The sequence below is a fragment of the Eleginops maclovinus genome, chromosome 18 (genome assembly GCF_036324505.1).
Source record: "Eleginops maclovinus isolate JMC-PN-2008 ecotype Puerto Natales chromosome 18, JC_Emac_rtc_rv5, whole genome shotgun sequence".
Classification (NCBI taxonomy): domain Eukaryota; kingdom Metazoa; phylum Chordata; class Actinopteri; order Perciformes; family Eleginopidae; genus Eleginops; species Eleginops maclovinus.
The window spans coordinates 10,504,315-10,525,703 of NC_086366.1; the positions used below are offsets into that span (position 1 = coordinate 10,504,315).

The following is a 21,389-nucleotide window of genomic DNA, read 5'->3' on the forward strand; positions in this document are numbered from 1 at the left end:
GCCTCCTTTTTAAAAGAAGAAATCTTACTCTGGTTAAAGGGCTTGGAATTACTTTGCAGATAAAAAGACAAGGGATCCATCCTGACACACATTCTAAAAACAACACAGACAAAAGTACACCCTGCACCGTCCCTTCTTAAAACATTCAAATAACAGTACTATAAACATGGGCATCTGAAGTTAATAAATAAAAGGGCATCTGGGTGACACTACTTTGTCTTAGACCTTTGTGCAATAGCTGCCATAATAAAGCTGTTTTTATAGCGCTTTGTTCTAAACCTTGGGACAACTATCCTTCGGCCAAAAGGAAGAAGCTTAAATCCTGAGTGAAGAGGGTGGGGGGAGTCATTCAATATAGAGTTTGAAAACCGCTGTAGCTGCCTCCACTTAAGCTGTGACTCACCAATCAGTCTGCTACACCTCTATAAGATCTGAGTTAGAAAGTTTCGGCTCTTTAAAGGCAGATTACCAAATCATGACATTAAAAGAAAAGGACAGAAACGACTCAATAAGAGCAGTATAAAACCTGATCATCACGGGTTTAGCATTGTTTATTCAAATAAAGGGAAGGCTTCCCTTTAAACTGGGACCCCAGACAAAACAAATCATTATCTTTAAATTGACCATTTGAATTGTATTTGAGCTGCCTAAACTAAACTTCAGATGGAACATTTTGTATATCATGCCTTCAGAGATAATAAAATGTCATTATAAATTGTACGATTCTTTTGATAAGTGCTTTCAAGTTCAAGAATAAGCTTTTAATCTTAACTGATGGTCCATTTCTTATTGGAGCAGCGCCACTATCTGCACAGGAAACTTTGGGGCAACAAAGGAAGTGAATAAGAGGAATGCAGATTAGCAAACATACTGTAGATCATAAATGAATTGATGCCCTTTTTATTCATTACGAGATCATTTCCTTAAGACAATTAGTTGATGTTTTAGTTGTAGACATTAAGTTAAATATACATTGCATAATTTAATCATTTATTTTCAAAGCTCATCCCTAGTCCTCTTTAAACAATCATTGTAATGCTCTTGATATGGGTTGAATGCCTTTAGGATGAAGCTTTTAAAATAATGAAACTTTAAAACAAATAAGGAGATTATGCAAATGTACATGTTAAATACACAAGCACTACACTGACACCAGGCAGCTGAATACTCTAATTATCTGTTAGAATAAAAGACATAAGGCAAATGTATTACTTTTTTTTGCTAAATAATTAGATATATTTCATTTCTAATGTAGGGGATTGTAATTCTGGCAGAGAATGCTAATGCATTGCATCCATAAGACACTTTTCATCAGAAAGGTTTCTGTTCTTCAATTGTGTATCAATCATTACACCTTCTTAAGCACCAGAAAACATGCTGTGTTTGCCCCCTTTTCGCTGTTGCAGGAACAGCTTGATGTAAGGACACTAACGTTTGTGCTGCTTTTTTAAAGGGTTGTCTGCGTTGGAAAAGAAGAAGAAGAAGAAAACATTATTTCCTTTGTGGCTGAAAAAGCAAAGACCACTCACCCTTTCACTTCTCCCTACAGCAGATATCCGTCCAAGTTGTGCAATCCAACCACCACTCATACAGATACGCACTACTGAACAAACACTGACACACACCTCCTTTATGCACAAAGCCCCACCAAACACACACATTCGGTATAGTCTCATATCTTTATTGTTAACAGACATTGATCTATGAAAAATGTTAAACCCTTGTCATAACTAAGACATTTTTACTTTTACTCAAGACTACATTTCTGCTGAAAATCTACCACTGTTGCAACAAGTGACATATTTTGATAGAGATAGCTAAAACAGTAATGTCCATGGTAAAGATGGTAGTATGTGTATGAAACATGGAAGGGGGTTCAAATATTGCTTCTACATTCAATTTCCTAAAGAAATAGTTATTTCTTCCTTCAAAAGTCTCAGGTTTTTCAGGTAGAAGCATGTGTAAAAGTGTATTTTGCGCCATTTAAATGAAACACAGTACAACATTTGAGTTTATGAATGTTTAAACAACAAAATAGTGCACTACATTTTTATGAAATGTCAGGATGTGGTTCAGGCGACGAGTGTTAATGATAATGATCACAGTGGCCAAAGAGGTTTGTTATTGAGTAACTAATGACTCAATTCATCCGCTGGGATCCTGCAGGCCAGGTCACAAAACACATGACCTCACAGTGTCTTCTGCATTTGTGCATCTGCAGCTCTGTCTCTGCATATCATTTATTACTCCGTTGAGCTCTGTTTTTACTAATCCTTAGAGCAAAATCCCAATCATTTTCCGGTTAATGTGAGATTTATTTTTCATTTGTGTCAAAGCATTCATTATTGATAATAGCCTGTCAACAGCATACTCTTTAATTCAGGACAGGAAAGCATGTGAAAATGATCTGAATAAATAACAGTCATTTTTATTTCTTTTTTGTCATTTTATTGTAAGTAGTATATATTGTATAGACTTTTTAAGCATGTTTGCCTTGTATACTTGTTTAACCTCTACTATCTACAATAAGAGGAAGGAAGGCATACAGTTTCACATCCTGCAAAACCAAACTGTGTTATAATAACTGAAAGGTTCTGAAACTTCCAATATATTTGCAAACTATCCCTCCTAGTTGACCATTTCATTTGTCACGGTTGATCTGAAATGTGTAATCAGTATGTCAGCAGTTACAATGGTCAAACTACATTAAAACAGAAATGTCCCCTTTTTTCTTTAATAGTTACTAACATTAGATATTGTAATGAGCTATGGACTGCAAAACTAAAAATGTCCCTAGTTTTCATTTTAAAAATCAAGTCAACGAACGCAAGTAGTCGCCTTCGATTATTTTGTTATGAGATGTGAATTACTGTTCAGATTAGTTAATGTAATAATCGTTTTTTATTTGTTATGCATAGCCTAATGTTACATTTCTGTGCTTAAGAATGCCTTCCAGACAGAGGAGACTGAAGCAGAGAGAGAGACTTCTGAAGGAGGCAGCTAAAAGGACTGCGACTTTGCAGAGCTGGATAAAAGGTGCCAGCAGGGCAGCTGCAGGTGAAGCACTGTGATTATGTCAAGCAACTACAAACGTTGAAGTACACTAATAACTCATTAAAACAAATATTTAAATCAGTGATAAATGCAAAGCTTGTATCTGTGCTGAGTGAAGTTAATATTTTCTGTTGGGGGCTAACCCCAAGCTTCCAGTTCAGAACACATTTGACAGCTTGGTGATCAAGAAAAATATTACTAATAGCTGTAGTATAATATGGATAAGATGGCCAGATAACTGGTTCACAAAGGCTTTATAACAGGTTGTAAATATTCTATACACGTAGGCAACATATTTATTATCACATGAATGACTATATATAATCTTCTCCAGTCTAATTCCTGGGACTCACAACAATCCCTGAGTGAAGCCACAATCCATTCAAATGACTGCAACTGACTGCACTAGTGTTCAGTTGTCTTAGTATGTTTTTATAGCAGTAATTAATTAAGTGTATATGTTACTTTATTCTGATTCTAATAATTCTGTTTAAAAATAAGAATACATGTAAAATGTTTCTTTTGGAGACAGCTCCATCTTTGAACTCCTTTATAGTGTGAAAAGGAGAACAGTAATAATGCTTTCATTATTTGAGCACTTACAACAAGCCTTATAAAGAGCTCTAAAACATTATCTTAATTGGGGGAGGCCCTTTAGAGCAATAGCTCCTCCAAATGTCTGTGCACGCCTCTGGCCATGAGACAGTTGATTTTAAGTTGAAGAAACAGTGATAGACAAACTGGAAAAACCAGATGCAGGTTGTAAAAACATTCCATCTCTGAGGGCATTTACAGGGTTGTACTAGTATGTGAAAAATTCCAGCAAAAAGTTTTTTAAAAAAAGGAACTCAAAATTATTTATAGCAAAGTATTTGCTCAGAAGGAGAAAGGAGACTTTATAAATCCCTTAGGTTTCCATTGAGATTTCCTTTTACAGTTCCTACATACACAAACAGGACATTGAACACCAGGCCTGAAATACACACATGGAAAAACACACACATTGTTGGAGATGTGTCAGAGCTAATTGGCTGGCATGTTTTGGCGCCCAGCAGCAGATGAGGGTTCAGTTCCTTGCTTAATGAAACCTCACCTGTGTCTTCTATCCGTCTACACAATGTATATAAATATCATTTTTGTTCATGTGAGGACTTGAACCAATGATCCTCCGGTGGTCACAATTCCCACTACTGCCTGCACCTTGTGTTGTCATGCAAACAAAACCATTTGAGTTGACTCATGAGTGAAGAATGCAGAGATGCGTCTTCAACAGAATTTAGATTGAGTTCATGTAAAAGTTATGCTACTTGTAAGTTTTGTGAATGCACCAGAATCCATGAAAACTGAAGTCACACTAAATACACGAGTGTTGCTAAAAAGCACCCTGTCCACATTATTTTCTTTAAGTGTGACTTGTGCACTCTGTCGTAGCTGCCTCTTCATGGGCGTGTTTCAAGCAGTGCTATTGCAGAACAGATGAAGGGCGGAGGCCTGAAATGACTTGTGTTTGGATCAGAGAGGCTCCTTAGTTCCTTGGCAATCATTACGTAATTTGCTGATTAAGCTTTGAGCAACTTGTCTCCAAAAAATAAATGAACTTTACTTCCCTGTCTGCACATGCCTCGGTTTCAACATCACCAACAAGCTCATTCAGAATAGAAGAGGTCTGCTGGGTGACTGTTAAGAAATTCAATCATCTAAGTGCTTCAATACATATTAATTTTCTCTGTCTGTGGCAGAAAGAGAAAGCAGATTGATTGATAGATTTGTCTCCCTTCATATCTTATCCTGATCTTTCATGCTTTACGTTGTAACATTTAACCTTAAAATAATGCTCTATTCATATTTTAATCCCTCAATTTCTTCAGTTTTTAACACCTTAACACTTGTATAAGGATTTTGGATAGCAAAGTTTTTTCCTTTTATCTAACAAAGCAACCATGTTTGTGTTATTATGTCAGTGTGTGGTCGATGTAGATGGTAGCCAATTTCCTAGTCAAGTGTTTATTCTTTCTGTAATAAACACATAATCAGTCATCTTGTTTTTCTATTTTTATAGCATTGCCTCGTTCCAGTGAACACTTAGGAAAATAAGTTTTATTTTTTGTTCTCACACAAGCACACACTATTCACTGCGTTGGGACATTTTGGATGCTCTCAGAAAACACTATATTCAAGACACGTACATTTTATTTTTTTTTATACTTGTTTTTTTCTGTAAAGGAAAGTCCAAAGTGTTACCGTGCTGTTCATGCTCCAGTTCTCGAGGTTTTGGATTCGACAGCTAGTCAACAAGTCTGTTCAAATTAAATTCATCTTTCACACTCAATAAGTTATACATGAAATATAGGGGAGTGGCTCAAAAACAAATATGAAAACAGAGAGTTCTCCCCCCAAGAGTTACATCTGATCTGACAAGTTTGTTAATAAGAAATGATCAGTATCAGTCACGCCAGCACACATTTATTTTTAGAAGACAAAATGAGCAAGTAGATATGAGGTAAAACATGTGTTTGTGACTCAACGACCACAACACTGAAGGCAAAAGCAGTACACAACAATAAATATTTTAGTTAGACAACACAGACATGTGTAAACAGTCGTTTCCTTCTGACCTCAGTGGAAACCTTGCCAGATGTGGTTCAAAACACAACCATTACCTCCGAAATAATCTTCTTTTCCCACTGTTCTACCTGTATCTTCTGTTATTTACCAATAACTGAACATGCATACTCAAAAGTTAAGTCTGTAGTTATGGAAAACATGCATTAACCTCTCAAATTTAATCTAGAGAGATATAAGGTATGCCGGCAGCAGTCAAAACAGTTTCCATTCACACTTTTACACTCTCAACATAGTCTCTTTATGGATGTCACATGGCTTTGTGATGCTTACATGAGGCTAGCAGGTAAATAAAGTTGTGCTGTTGCACTCTTAATAAGTGTTGTGGCTATTTTCTTATCAGATAGTACACATGGACTGCATATACAGTATAAAGACAGTACTGGAATTGTTTCATAGAAGCCGGATGCTGTGCAGGAAAGAACAATCAAATAGTAATGCAATAAAAGTCTCATAAAAACCTAACAAGATAGGACACTGAGAAATTAAAAACCAGTTTTGTTACTCTCAGTGGACGTTGCCAATGTTTAATGTCAAATGTACAGTAAACATAAGGGTAGTTAAAACACTGGCATTTACAGGCGGTGAGTGACATTTTACTTATGACATCAATAAATACTTAAATGATTACCTCCCCAACGCCAGTATACCACCTGTCTGTCTTTCTGTCTATTATGAGTAAGCTGTGACTTAAATGGTTGTCTACCATCCCGATGGTCATTGGTTCGAATCCTGGTCCCTGCAGTCAACATGTCAGAGTGTTCTTGGGAAAGAAAATGTACAACAAATTACTGCCACAGACATGTTCAACTTTTTTATTTTAATTAAATTCTAAGTTTGACCGTGCTGGTCATTTTCATTATAGTATATTTCTTTATTGAACAAGGACCCTGCATAAAAATACATTTGAAAAAGAAAAGAGATGCTCTATGCGAGATTATAGCTAAAAGCTCATTTCAATCTTCAGTCCCTGGTCAGGTACAAACGTAATAATAAACAAACATTAAACCATTTCCTAGTGCCTATCAGACTGACAAAAACTGATCAAAATACAGATGTATACAATATAAATAGTATGTTTATCTAATTCATTTAAACTAAGATCTCCAATTACAGTAAAATGAATTTACTGAAAGACTGGTTGCCCAAAATCCAGTTCTAAGTCTTTATTCACTTTTTAAAGTTTTTAAAAACTTTTACACAGAATTTCAACGAGTGAATTAACTGGCATGATGCATTTATTGTGCGTTCGAAGCAGGCTTTTAAAAAGAAAACAGCATGAAGGCTCACTCACACACACACACACACACACACACACACACACACACACACACACACACACACACACACACACACACACACACACACACACACACACACACACACACACACACACACTTGCGATTTGCCTGGGTAAGTGGTGCAAGACTCTTTGCGCGTGCGTGGTGCTATTCTATCGCGCGCAGTTGTGCGGTGCTGTAGCAGTAGCAACAGTGTGTGAAGAAGAGCGTGCAGCAACAGAGACACTTTACAGCAGGTTGGTCCGGAGACTGAAAATTTGCGAGCTTTAAACAAACTTACTCTTATCTTGCTGTTAAGTTTTCCCTTGTCAGCCTCGAGTGTGTTATAGTAGTGATTTGTACACTTGTTTTTCACAGCGTTTCCCCTCGACGCTGAACCGGGCTTTGTTTTTACAGAGGAGAGCAGCAGGACGGGTCTTACCATGTCGCCTACCTGTTGATGTTGCCACTTCCTTTTTAGTGCCTTCATTCAGGGTAAGTTGTATTATTTTACAGTGTATTGCATTATTCCCACTAAAGGAATGATACATAACTAGCTTGGGTGTGTGGTTCAAATGCATGACCAACCATTATATTATAATTGGAGGCAGTGGTTTTAAGTGCCTTAACTCAAGTACTGTACTTAAGAACAATTTTGAGCTACTCATTCTTTACTTTAGTATTTCAATTGTATGCAACTTTTTCCTTCTACTCCACTACAATTGAGAGGTAAATATTATACTTTTACTGATTTTAGTTACTTTGCAGGTATAGATTTAAAGTAAACAATAGGATCAACACTTAAAAAAGAATTTAGACACACCTGGATTTAATTCACAATTAGTTTATTAGTTCCGCCTTTACCAGCTTGATAAACACATCAAAACATCAATAATTATGACCAAAACAAAACATATATATGATTCTGAAATGGGCCAATCTGCATAATGATTGTTTTACTTTTAAGTATATAAAGATGCAACATTTGTACTTTTACTTGAATAATATTTTGAATAAAGGACTTTTACATGTTACAGAGTATTTCTACTGTTACTCGAGTACAATATTTGAGAACTTCTTCCGCCTCTGATGGGGCACAGTGTGGCTGTATTAATAAATGCCAATCATAGCAGCTTTTTCTGGCATTTGAGCTCAAGTGGTATACTCAGTACATGTTTATACTTTTGGTTTGAAAAATGTAATCATTACTTAGTGTATTAAAGTTGTAGGTCTGCTTAAGCCAGGACATGTTATTGAAACAGACAGTGAAAGGAATGAATCAGATTCTGCTACTAAAATACATCCGGCAAATAAACATGTTGTGGTTGTGTTGCTTTGATAACAGCTTGCCTGTGGTGCTGACTTCAGGGTCGCTGCATCCTGTTTTTTTTTTCACTTGTTCTTGGAAATTATAGAAGCTGAAGCACAGTGCCTTCAGGCAAGGCACTTACCCAAAGCAAGTTGCACAGTGGGTTGCCTCAGGGTACCATGTTTTTTCTTGTGCTCACATTAGGTGTGAATACTTGTGATAGCATCGATGTGAAGTTTACAGGAAGCACAATGTGCAAAACCATGACAATGAAAACGAACGGAGCCCTGAGTCTTTAACCGCAAAAATGAGGCCGTAAAAATCCCGGGAAACTTTTACAGTTCCCAAGTTTTTGGTGTGGATTTTTCCAGCTTGAGAAAACAGAGGAGATCATATAGAAAACAGTTCCTGACTTGATAAATATTTGTTAGACTTTTTATTTTACGTTGAATTGGAGGTATCATACAATGAAGGATATATTTATAATATAATTGGTACCTAAAGTATTAGGATAGGACAGACTCATGTTATGAATTTGGTTGTTCCTAGTCATTGTCTCAGTAATGGATCTTCCAACCTTCATAAATAGATGTATTTATTTAATACAGCAATTCTATGATTGTTATCACCGCAAGCAGAACATCTGTATCAACTTTGTGAGAAAATCCAGTGAGGTGTTTCGCAACAATTACCTCACATCAGTATATTAGTGCAACTGGAGATTAAGTTTATACTTTATGGGGAACAAACAGAGACAGAGAAAAAAATCTGTATGGGACGGCCTGTGTAGGGGACAAAAATATACCTCTGTCTCAGCCCATTCGCTCTTAAAGATGAGATTGTCTTGATCACTTTAATAATTGTGTGACATATAAATTGTTGGAAATGGGTGAAAAATAGCCATCACATTTTCCAATGGCAAAAGTGATGTCTCAAATGCTGTGATTTGTTAAACCAGCAGTCTAAAACATGTAAACATGCAGTTTACTATCACAAACACAGTAAATTGCTCACAAGTTGGAAATTTGGCTATTTTCCCATCAATGCTTGTCATTTTCTTTCATATGGATATTTCATATGGTTATTTGTTTCAGTTCTACATGCATATAATTGCTTTCCTTTAAATATAACATACATCATCTCTTCTCCTGACACCAGTGGAAAACATAGCGATGTGATATCTCTGCAACAAGATCATATGACAAGTTTATGTCACTAGGTTCTCTCTATGTTTGTAGCAGGAATATAATTAAACCTAATTCCAGTAAAAACACGTCACAGACTTAATAACTGGTAATCATTCGCATGGATTTGGCATGGTCACTGTGATTTTAGTAAATAATTCTTTCTGCTGGCACTGTCTGTGTTTGGTTTGTCCTTCTGGGAACACAATAATGGAACACTGGTCAAAGACACACAGGCTGGGCAGAGAGGAGGGGAAGAGAGATTTAAACTTGTTTACTGGACAAAGTTAAGTGCAAGGTATTATCTTCCAGAGTAAACCGTCACAAGCTCTCAGCCTGCCATCCCGATAATGCCAGCCAAATGTCTCCTTTTAAAGTGTGTAATTTAATGCAAATGGGCCTAAATAAATCTGCCTGCTCTGGTCTGAGTAGGATTTAGAGAATTACTCTTATACTCTGTCTTAATTCTGATCTATAACGACCAGAGCTACGTTGAAAAAGGATAATGTGTATTTCCCCAAGATTGTCAGAGATGGATTGGAGAATCAGTCAGTGAAGACATGTCTTTTCTTTTTGTCCTGTCCTAATGCGTTAGTGATTCTAACCACAGCTGCATTCCCTTCTGCACCACAAACCCACGACAACAGCCGCCACAGGGCACAGGCTAACTACTGTTTGTCACGCTGTCAGGCTTTAGGTATCATGACAACAGCTGTGTATCAATCTGCTAGGGCTCCTCGCAGCAGGTTATATCTGGAAAAAACATGTTTTTCTATCACCATCCAAAGGAACCAATAGCAATTACCATTGAAGAGCTGTCTGGAGAGCAACACAAGTTGAAAATATTTGTGCTTCCTCAAGTTATTTGTGCATTATCCACAATCCCCTTTTGCTCTAATGATGAAGTGGCGTGAAGGGACAGAAATAACAGGGATGAAAATAGACGAGACATGGACTTTTATTGGTATGTTTTGTGTAAGAACCACTTGAATGACTATAGGTCAAGTTTGTTAACCGTGCTGTTTTTTGGCAGATCTTTGAACATTTATTTATTTGTTCAGTGATTAATTTACATCTGGTGTTGTGCTAATCGATGGCAAACAGAATCACTTCTCTAATATTTAGAGATTTGTTTAAGGTATTAAGAGTAGGGTGGTCGTAAGTATGAAACATAGTGGTTTAGACTAAAAAAAAGTAACACAGAGATTGATGCAAACACACAGGTTGTTGAAAATCTAGTCTTAAAACGTCCCTTTGTCCTATAGGTTTAGGATGCTTGGCATGTCCTCTGTTGGAATCGACTCTTCCCTCATTTCTGATAAGATCTTTACTCTTTACCGTCTAATAAAGACGTAGAATATTACCCTGAGTACCAGCCAAAATGGAATTTTGTTTTCTTCTTATATTCATTCATCATGGCAAACAACAAACGGGCTGTTTTTATGAAGCCGCAGATCCAATTGAGATTTTGATTTGTCTTGTTCAGCTGTAGTTATCTATATAAAATCTCTATATGCTGTTATTGCTCTTATATTGCATCAAAATTAGCTGGGATGGCTCATTGAATTGCCTTGTGTTGAAAGGTGCTATATAAATAAACTTGCCTTAGGATGCTAGTTAGCTCTGTAGGTAAATGACACCCTGAATCTTTATCCAACCAACAAATTGTGGATTGCTTTCCTCGCTGGAAAAAATGCTGTTTATACGAGCACCCCCAGACCAGTATGAACTCCTGAACCAATTTGACACGTGGGTGGAGATTCAGAAGTCTGGAACGAGGCTAACAGAATTACCTCTCTGCGCAATTAAATTAATTCAGCAGGGCGGATATTACCAAAACAAACCGACCCCAATCTCCCCATCACCATACCCAGTCACCAGCTAACCTGAACACATAGTCAGGCGGAAAGAAGTGAAAGAAAAAGGCTGCATTGCTCTACGCCCTACTGTCCCTTCTCTGACTTGTTTCATCAGAGCTGCATTCACTTCCCCTCTGTGTCTCACCAACCAGCCTGAAGTGCCGTCTTATGAAATCCTAAAATTCCAAATCCTTACAGTGACGAGCATAAACACGTTCTGTCTACAAGTCACAACGAATGATTACCAGCAGAGTGCTCGGGATCATCATCGGAAGCCAATTGTGTGTGATTCATGTCACTATCAAAACTGTCTGTCCTATCACAACGGACTGTGTTTTGTGGTTCTGCCAGATCGGAATTTTCTACTCGATTAATGTGCATAGCCTTCTGTCCAGTCATGTAACAAAGTCCATATTTGTACTTAAAACATCTGCACTGCTTCTGTGGATATCAAAGCATCAGTAGAAACGCATCATTTTTCAGGAAAATCCAAATGTTTGTGCTGCTTGGTATGTGACAGATAGTCTGGGCTCTCTCTTGTTTATTACAACCCTTGCTGATGTCATTTGGGTCTCACGCAATTGTTTTATAGCCCTCGTGTGTGTCTGTTGAACACCAGCCTTTCCCATCATCCATGTGTGTATTTCTGGTGCAGTTGATCGGTTTAAATGTCTCATTGCCACAGTGACTGGGGATAGATGTAGTATTAGCCTGCACCATATTAGTTAGATAAATAAAAAATTAAAGCTGCGAGCAGCGATGAGCGGGTCTTCGACGCTCCGTGCAGGACCGCTGTTGTCTGCACGTCGCCGCGTCACAAAGGTGTCTCGAGGACTCGGCCGTTAGCAAACGTGGGAACTTTCAAGCCGATCGGAGAATGTACTTGGCAGTTACAGCTGTAACATAAACATGATGAGTGATCTATCGCTATGGTGACCGCTCATGATGACACCCCATAACAGGCCTAGGTGTCTTGAGGTCTGCATCTCTATCAAACATATGAAGTTTGGAGAATGTTCACTGGAGTTACGAGAAACTGTGTTTCATGACGAGCTTTGGCTTGCCATGGAAAGGGCATATGATGACACCCCATAATAGGCCTAGGTGTCTTGAGGTCTGCATCTTTATCAAACATATGAAGTCTGGGGCTGTTTACAGAATGTTCGCTGGAGTTGTAAGAAAAACCTTGTTTCATGGCATTGTGTTGCCATGGCAACAACATATGGTGAGGCCCCAGGCCTAGGTGTCTTGAGGCTTGCATCGTTATGAAACATATTAAGTTTGGGGGTATTTGGACAATGTTCGGTAGAGTTATGAGAAAACCATGTTTCATGTAATCAGCTTACTCGCAGTTCCTCACTGCGTCAGCATGTTTTTTCCTGCTGGGAGTTGAGCGTGGATTAATCAGTGTGTTCTGACTCCTGTCAGTGACTGCAAAAAGTAAGTTTCCCCCTGGTGGTGTTTTTGAGTTATTGCAGCTTTAATTACCAGGACCTTCAGTGTTCATGCAAAGAGAGTGCTCCACCACAGAGAGTTGGTTGTCTGAGCCTTGGAGTGGAACTAACAGTGAGTAGAGATGCACTTGGTTTATTTTAGTTGTTTTATGGCACTGTGATCTTTAAGGTGATGTTGAGGCATTTATTTTAAGTTACGAAAACCGTGCTAACTATGCTAATGCTAATCGCGACGCTAACAGTTAGCAAGAGGCTAGTTAAGTTGCTATGGCTAATTTAGTTCATTGTTGAGCTTCATTTGTGGTGAATGAGTGTATTTCATGTATCTGTACTGTAATATGTGTGTTCATCTGTGTTGCAGTTTTACCAAAAAACATAACTGAGAAGATTCAGTAAATCAACCTCAACCAAAGCTACTGGGTCTCTTTTTATTGGTTCGCAAGCTGTCAGCCAGGACAGAATAGTGTTTGACACACTTTCAGTTGACTCGTGTTACCTTAGCCAAGGTTCAAAAGTGTGGATAGTACCAAATCCACACACTGATTAATCATTAAGAATGTATTCTTATTTACGAGCCTGCTTGGGTTATGTTGAGTTGTGAATCTTCAATTTCTGCTGAGTGGCTGTCACATTCTTGTGATTGTGGTTTAAATATAATCTTGCGTCACTAAAGCTCTGCCTGAGGCCAGAGAGTTTGCAGCAGAGTGCGGGAATGAGGGAGTGAAGGAGTGTCGGTGACAGTAACAGTAACATTACCCCCATAGGCTGGACTGTTGGTGTGTAACGCTAAGGGATGTCTGATTTGGTGTCTGTTTTTAACATTTGCATCACAGGGGGAATTAGCTCAAATGGTAGAGCGCTCGCTTAGCATGCGAGAGGTAGCGGGATCGATGCCCGCATTCTCCAAGAAGACTTATGTCTTTGAAGCGTAAAAGGATTTATACAGATGATCAGATGCACTGTACATTCAGAGTGAAAGAGCAGTGTTGTCTTTGCCCATGATATCAAATGATTGCTGTTGCCAGGCAGGGTAGGAAACCTTTAATCTGCTCATTGTTTCCTTTACATTCATGAGAGCATTTACAGATTCTTTCTCAGACATGTATTAGTAGTAGAGCTCCACCTACAGAACTCCTCCTTATTTATCATAATGTATACATTGAATTTATGTTTAATGAATAATACTGCATCATTTAAAGCACAGCATCAGAAGTGATTTTCTTATCAAGGTAAGTGTAACAGCGTTCAGAAATCTTGGCACAGAAGCAGAACAGTTTTCAGGAATATCTAATCTGAGCAGTGAAACTGAGTCATGGGAAAACGTGTAAGACTCCCTCACACCCATAAAGACATGGATCAAATGGTTTTCTGCAAAAAGTTTGGTAAGCAATGTCTGAATTACTTTTAGTGTCACAATGCTCTCAACATGTGGCTTAAAATGATTTCATTACACACAACTAACATGTTCATTTTAGGAGAATCTTGTCCAAAAATAATCTACGCCTGTTCTCCAAAACCTCTGTGTCATTCAACATTCATCAAGCTTTGATTTATTTTCAGAATACCACATCAACTCAATGAATTTAGTGAAATGAATAGTTATGATTTCCAACAAATCTTTTCCCTGTAGGTTTGTCCGCCTGGCTGTCCTTTTAATGTGTTTATCTATTATGCCGCTATTAAATGAATGTAAATGCCGATTAGGAAATGGATATGGCCTGGAGGGAAGCTGCAAGCAAACACTTCACATAGAAGCCATCACACACACACGCACACTCGCGCGCACTCACACAGTGCAGATAACACCTGAGGCACACCTGAGGTTACTGCTTGCGCTCTGGAGAGGTTGGAAACTGAAAACATGACCACATAAAACACATACTTAGTCATAAAAGCTACACAAAACGTTGCTGCTATGTAGTGCCAAAGGTGAATTCTGGGGTGTATCTGTTTGGTTTTCCAGTGAATTTATTTTTTTAACCCCAGTATGGATCTGTTCGGCATGTCAGCTGCACTCATTTAAGTCTTTTTTATTAGACTGTATTTTAAACAGAGTTTCTTATTCGACTGCACCACATTTAGTTGCTTCTTTGATGCATATTGAATTCACAAGTACGGAGGCCCGACGGGACGTTTGGGGATTATAAAGCTCACCCATGGCACTGGAAACATTTTATTGGCTTATTTTAACAATGTGATCATATGATCCCTTCCCATATTATTGCAGATTTACTGCGAAAAAAACATACAATTATATAAAGCAGACTAACTCTGCGAGTGACCGTTGCCCAGTTTAATAATCCCCGACCGTCAACAAGCGCTCAGGTCCCAGCTGTGTGCATCCCTTTGTACTCTCCCTGTTGCCATAGTTTTGAGCTTCCTTACAGAGTTTTGTTTATGCAGTTCTTTTGGTAAACTCTCGTCAAGTTGGTGAATGTTTTTCTAAATGTTGCAGATGTGTTGTCAAGTTGTTGTAGGTGTTTCTTATTTGCATGTGTTTTGGCACATTTGTGTTCACCATCATTTTTGAAACAGCACTTCCTAATGGAAGTGTTTTGGGCCGCTGTAGTTCGTCTGCAGAGGTCGGCCACTGTAAGGTATATCAGTAAGACGTTTTCATTCTTACGTAACGTTTCTCCATAATTAATATCTCCCTCCAGTCATTTACGATCTCCACAGAAACAGTCCTGGTGAGGTGCAGATATCATTATTAGAGCTGCTTGTGTTTGATCTGACAGTTATTCCTGCTTTGATCTCTTGATCAATCTTTTTGCTTGCTAGGGCTTGCAGGATCCAAAACGTGTGTGCCTTTCTTGTATTGTCGGTAACTTGCACCTATAACTAAGCGAAGGAGACCTGTAGTGACCTTTTCCATGGTACAGTGAATCAAGCAGAGAACTACAGAGTGACATAACGTCACATGCAGGAGGGGAAGCTACAGTGAGGATTGCCAGTGAGTGTTCACCTCACCTCATCCCTGCAGCTACAACATGCGTCTTTGACAGTGTGATTGATGGTTAATTCCTTTCTAAAGTGCAGTGTTTTCATAAAGTTGAATGATTTGAGTGACTTTCGTGATGTTGCTGGGCTTTAAGATAGCAACACATTTTGTCTCAAGGCCTTTCTTTAGACAGGCTAACCAACCAATCCAAAACTCTGAATTTCATCCGAAATGAGTCATCAGAAGATGAAGCCGCTCACTTTCACCACCTTTTGTTATTCCACTGTGCCTGCTCATTGCTGCAGTGTAGTGAATCTTTTATGTTCTGCTCCCTCTCGCTCGCCTCTCCTTCAATCACTATAAAATAATGCGTCAGACTGTTCATGCACCCACACACAGAATTAACTAAAAAAACAAACTGACGTTTTTGGGGGAAAACACAAAGATGTTTTTGATGTGACGTACTGTGACTCACAGTCCAACCAGGCTACAGAATAGGAAGTGGCTTAAGCCAATCACTGTTTCGCCCCCGTGCTGCCAAGCAGTGAATTGATGTTATTGATGTTGGTTGGGGGCAGTAGCAGGTTGTTTATTAATCCTGCAGCCTGTTCAGACGGTGTGTGTTGTGAGTGGGAGAGCAGACAGTCTGCTGCGGTTTCATTTCAAAACATGGAGCTGTCGAGCTTCCACTTGTTATAAAATGATAACAGGATTACATTATCATAATATAATGACCTGGCTGGCCGGGCAATTCTGTATTTTTGGTGTGGTCTTTCTAGCGATTTAGCCAGTGCTACTACTATAGTGAGCAACCTGTAACAGTGTGAAATAAAAGAAAGTAATGAAGTATCTAAGGTCAGTGAGGAGGGACCGTCACATTATGTTATTTATTTTTTGTGCAAATTAATTACAGGATAACAGCTGTTATTTTCCACAATTAGTTTTTACTTTGAAAACATACATTACTTTTTATACTACTTTAGATTATTTTCTGAGTTGATTGCTACTTTGTATTTACTTGTACTTAAGTACAATAATGATTTTAAGACCCGTGTTGACAGGGTTCAAGATGATGTTGATGACATAAACCAAACAAATATTGATCCCCTGTGCCCTCTGCTGGACAGTTTGTTTCCTTGTTTACTAATATTAAAATACAGAAGAGAAGAGTTTATTGTCAGGGTTTCCAGGAATGAGGATAGATAAGGGGGCGTTCACAGGAACAATGTTTATCTGTATTTTCATTGACAATAAACAAATGGAAATAACAAAGTGTCCTTCCAGTGTAATTACATGTGGCTGGGTAAATATGCTACATTAACTAATGCAACTAACACTTTCCTCATGTCTCTCCTGCAGGATGTGAAGATGCCACATCCCGTCTACTCCTTCCCGACGGAAGCGCTCATCTCCCAAACCTTCCCGACGGATGTGTTCTCCACCAGTGAATGGCCATACTCAGGGGGCGACTCACTCCCCAGCCTGAGCAACCTGAGCAGTGCCAGCATCCCCGGCTGCACCTATAAGGAGGACTTCAAACGCATCCTACTCCCCACTGTGTACTCCTTAGTCTTCGTGCTGGGACTTCCTCTCAATGCTGCTGTCATACTGAAGATATGGAAGACGCGTTCCAATCTGTCCAAAAACAACATCTACATGCTCAACTTGGCCTTAGCCGACTTCCTGTATGTGATGTCACTTCCCTTGCTCATCTACAACTACGCCAGTGCTGACTACTGGCCCTTTGGGGAGTTTGCGTGTAAAATGGTCAGGTTTCAGTTCTACAGGTGAGACACTTGACTGGATTTGAGTGACTTTCTCTGTTTACAGTTTTGTCTTCATATTTTCTTCACTTTCAATTAAAATGAGAACAACTTTAAAAGAAAAGTGCAGCTTAAAAAAGGATTTGACCTAACTTTGTTTCCCCCCCTATTTTCTTTTTCTAGTAATTTGCATGGCAGTATCCTCTTCCTCACCTGCATCAGTGTGCAGCGCTATGTGGGCATCTGCCATCCAATGGCGATGTGGCAAAAGCAGGGCGGCCGCAGGCTGGCGTGGTGTATCTGCGGAGGGGTGTGGCTGGTGATTGCCTTCCTGTGCGCACCGACTTTTCACTTCGCCAAAACTGGGATCCAGCGGAACCGCACAGTGTGTTATGATTTGAGTACGCCAACGTCCTCAGTGGCTTACTATCCGTACGGCATGGCTCTGACCTGCCTCGGCTTCGTGTTGCCTTTCATGGGTGTGATGGTGTGCTACTTTCGCATGGCCCAGGTCCTCTGCCGCCCGGTGTCCTACCAAGGGGTCTCCAGGGCGACAGGGGAGAAACGGGACAAGGCGGTGAAGATGATCATTGTAGTGGCGACAGTGTTCTGCATCAGCTTCCTGCCGTTCCACCTCACGAAGACCATGTACCTTGTGGTGCGTACTCTGCCCGCCGCGCCCTGCGAGACTAGAAACTTGTTCTCGATCATCTATAAAAGCACCCGGCCATTTGCTAGCATGAACAGCTTTCTGGACCCTATTCTGTTTTACTTCACTCAGCCTCGCTATCGCCAGAGCACCAGAAGGTTTGTGCACAAAGTCACCACCCTCAGGGACAAGGGCACCAGCGTGTAAGACAGCGGTAAAGCCTTCCTGCTTTGCTCCAGTGGTGAATCCTGTGAGGACGCTAAGTGGTACATGTATTGGTTGCTGAGTTTCCTTGTGCATTTTCTGAAGCAAGACCTTATGTGATATAAATACTACTCACTGCAACAAAGAAACATACCATCCTTAGAGGGACAAAAAGATTTTGAAGTACTGGTATATCTGACCTCTGAAGGCAGTAATCTGGTTGAATGAGTAAGAAACAAACTGAGAAATTAACCAGTAACACCACAGTGTATTTTTAGTGAGGACGAGCTTTGGCACTTATTACTAATATCCCAAATGATGTCTTCAGTTAATTCTGATTGTGGCAGAGGAGTGCTGTCAGCTGAACACGGCACGCACATTCTGCATGATCATTATCTGTGAAATGTTTGCTTTCTTTCTTTATGTTGTTTTGTAATACTATTTTTGTTACACACTGTGAACTGCAGTATAAAATAGAACAATATAGCTCTTACATGAAGCGATAACAAGAGGTGTCTTCCACTTAAGCAGGCCTCCGCAGTTTGAAAAGAACTAAAAGTGAAAGATGAGTTCGAAAAATGTCCGATTGTTTTGGGATAAAATCCATTAAGGGGCAAAGCCATGTAACATGCTCAAAGCATATGTTCATATATGACTGCATGGTAGGATTGCATGAAGCACTTGTGAGGATTGGTGCCTTTTAGTGTGGCGAATTACACTTCCTAATGAAGGTTTCTCTGTGCTGGCCCTTAAAGTTGCAAGACTTCATTTTTCATGTTTTCACCACTGGATGGTGTGTGTACCACAGCTGTAATCACACTGCAGTTACCGTAAAGGCCGGCTCTGTTCCTTCTAAAAATGGTAAGGTCCTTAACATGTTTTCCAGTAAGGATACATTCCGAGCTATTACATCCAGAGATAAACTGATGCCAACAAAACTTTAATATCCAGCTCATACCACAGACCAACAGGCCACAGTGTTCTCCAAAGGTGCTTAAAATTCTCCATCGTGTCAATGTTAAAACATTTAAGAGTCGTTATCAGATGCTTAGAGAGAAAGAAAAAATCAGCTGTTAGACTTAAGGGCAGGGTCTAAACTAAGGCTCAACCCTGCAGATTTCATCTTCCTGTGGTTGTGTGAAACCTTCCCATGAAATTAATATTTCTGTTTCAAGAAATCGCTTCTGCAGATAGAAGTTTTGTGTTATAAAAGGAATATAGAGATTTATCAAAAGGAACTGTGCTCTCAAAGAGGTAGAGCGCATGTGAATGGTTAGTGCCTGATTTGACTTGGATTGTACCAAGTTACTGAGATAAGAGCGTTCATGAAATGAACATGGATGCAGATTTTGTCTTTGGTTGTAACTGCATTTTGTTGTAGCTTAATGTTGAATTAATTGAATTCAAAGTGTATTGTTTTATCTTGCACTTGTTTTTCTGATTACTTTTGCAGGACTATTTTAATCCAAAACTTGCACCAAACTCTCTCAGGCTGAGGTCGGAAGCTCATCTGGCCCTTTTTGATTTGACAATTTGATTTTTAAGTTAAATGAAATTGCCTAAAAACTCCTGAAAGTGCCAACAACTTATGAACTGTAAAATACATTATTCTGGCAGCTTTACTTCTTAAACACTGCAGCAATTGTTTAAGTTTTGCACCCATAGGGGGAAGAATTATTGTGTATATTGTTTATTGTGAACATTTGTCGCAAATATGAGATCTACCTAAATAAGAACTTCCTAATTATGTGCGTATGTGTGTATATTTTGGATGTCTGATGTTTTCAGCATCAGTGTGTGTGTGTGTGTGTGTGTGTGTGTGTGTGTGTGTGTGTGTGTGTGTGTGTGTGTGTGTGTGTGTGTGTGTGTGTGTGTGTGTGTGTGTGTGTGTGTGTGTGTGTGTGTGTGTGTGTGTGTGTGTGTGTGTGTGTGTGTGTGTGTGTGTGTGTGTGTGTGTGTGTGTGTGTGTGTGTGTGTGTGTGTGTGTGTGTGTGTGTGTGTGGAGAAAAAAAAGAGGTCTTTGCACTGTGCCAAAATATTTGTGTCAGTCAGTATTATTTAGAAGAGATTTTTTTCTTTTTTTAATACTATACCACAGTATCAGAAATAGATTTTTATTTTTGTTACATTGATGTAAAGATGCTGAGGAACAAGTAACAATTGTGTTGTTTATGTCTATTAGTATCTTAATACCATGCATCCCCATTGAGTTGCTTGTGCAAATGGATGTTGTCATAATGGAATAAAAAAAAGTCCCACAGCATAACACACATGCTTTGTACTACTTCCTTCAGATAAGTGTTTTGTTTTTTTATATTGCACCAGAAAGTACAAACAATAACTTTGTATACTGTATATACATCTAATAGGTGAATATTAAAAGTGGAAATTGTTTTGGTTGCTCTTTTCACTTCTCACATTATCCTGGACTGAAACCTAAAGCTTTCCTGACACAAGTCAACGGTTCCATTTTACAGTTTAACACAATTATACCTTGCAACTTGTCAGTTACAGATTTCCTTAGAAAATATTGGGCAAAAAGGATATCCCAACACCTGGATCAGAGCTTTCAAGCTGACAAACAACAAAACAGTAGGTGAATATTTAGGGGGAAATACTGTGACGCAGTTTAATGTGCTTAATTGGTTAAAAGTGTTTAGGGATCATCTACCCCCAGTGACCTGACATGTCCCAGGTCAGCCTGTGGAGGGCGATGCAGTCAGCAGCTACTCCAATGGGGAATGTAAAACAGAATTCCTCTCTGGAACAAAAGGACCTGTTAACCGGACAGCCACATGGGAAGCACCACAGAGGGTTTATTGTGCATGACTGCAAACTTTTTTATTTGTTTTTCTACCCCCCCTCTTATTCACCAACAACTGTACAACACACCATGGCATTGAACTTTTAGCTGCATAACTAATATAGCTTGCATTTGACACAATGCTCTGGCTTTCTCTAAGAACGTTTACTTTAAGAGACAGGAGTAGTGATTATATTTTAGACAATCACAAGTGGATAAGTTAAGTTCTTGGGATATCAACACAACAGAATGATGCTCTAAAAATGT

At 39.0% G+C, this 21,389-nt stretch overlaps 1 protein-coding gene and 1 non-coding gene across 4 annotated transcripts; both read left to right on the top strand.

Moving 5' to 3' along the window:
* Positions 1 to 7,122: 7,122 nt before the first annotated feature.
* On the top strand, positions 7,123 to 20,587 carry LOC134880644 (P2Y purinoceptor 3). 3 transcript variants are annotated; one of them, XM_063907648.1, is made up of 4 exons: positions 7,123 to 7,213; positions 7,335 to 7,451; positions 17,063 to 17,490; positions 17,650 to 20,587. In XM_063907648.1, the coding sequence occupies exons 3-4, from the start codon at positions 17,072 to 17,074 to the stop codon at positions 18,320 to 18,322; spliced, it is 1,092 nt and encodes a 363-aa protein (XP_063763718.1). In that variant the 5' UTR covers positions 7,123 to 7,213; positions 7,335 to 7,451; positions 17,063 to 17,071; the 3' UTR covers positions 18,323 to 20,587. The 3 variants fall into 3 exon arrangements, with proteins under 3 accessions (XP_063763718.1, XP_063763721.1, XP_063763720.1); XM_063907651.1 differs by having other exon boundaries at positions 7,162 to 7,213; positions 7,374 to 7,451; XM_063907650.1 differs by lacking the exon at positions 7,123 to 7,213 and having other exon boundaries at positions 7,226 to 7,451.
* trnaa-agc (transfer RNA alanine (anticodon AGC)) lies at positions 13,596 to 13,668 on the top strand. Its single transcript has one exon. It is a non-coding gene; the product is annotated as a tRNA-Ala (tRNA).
* Positions 20,588 to 21,389: the final 802 nt, after the last annotated feature.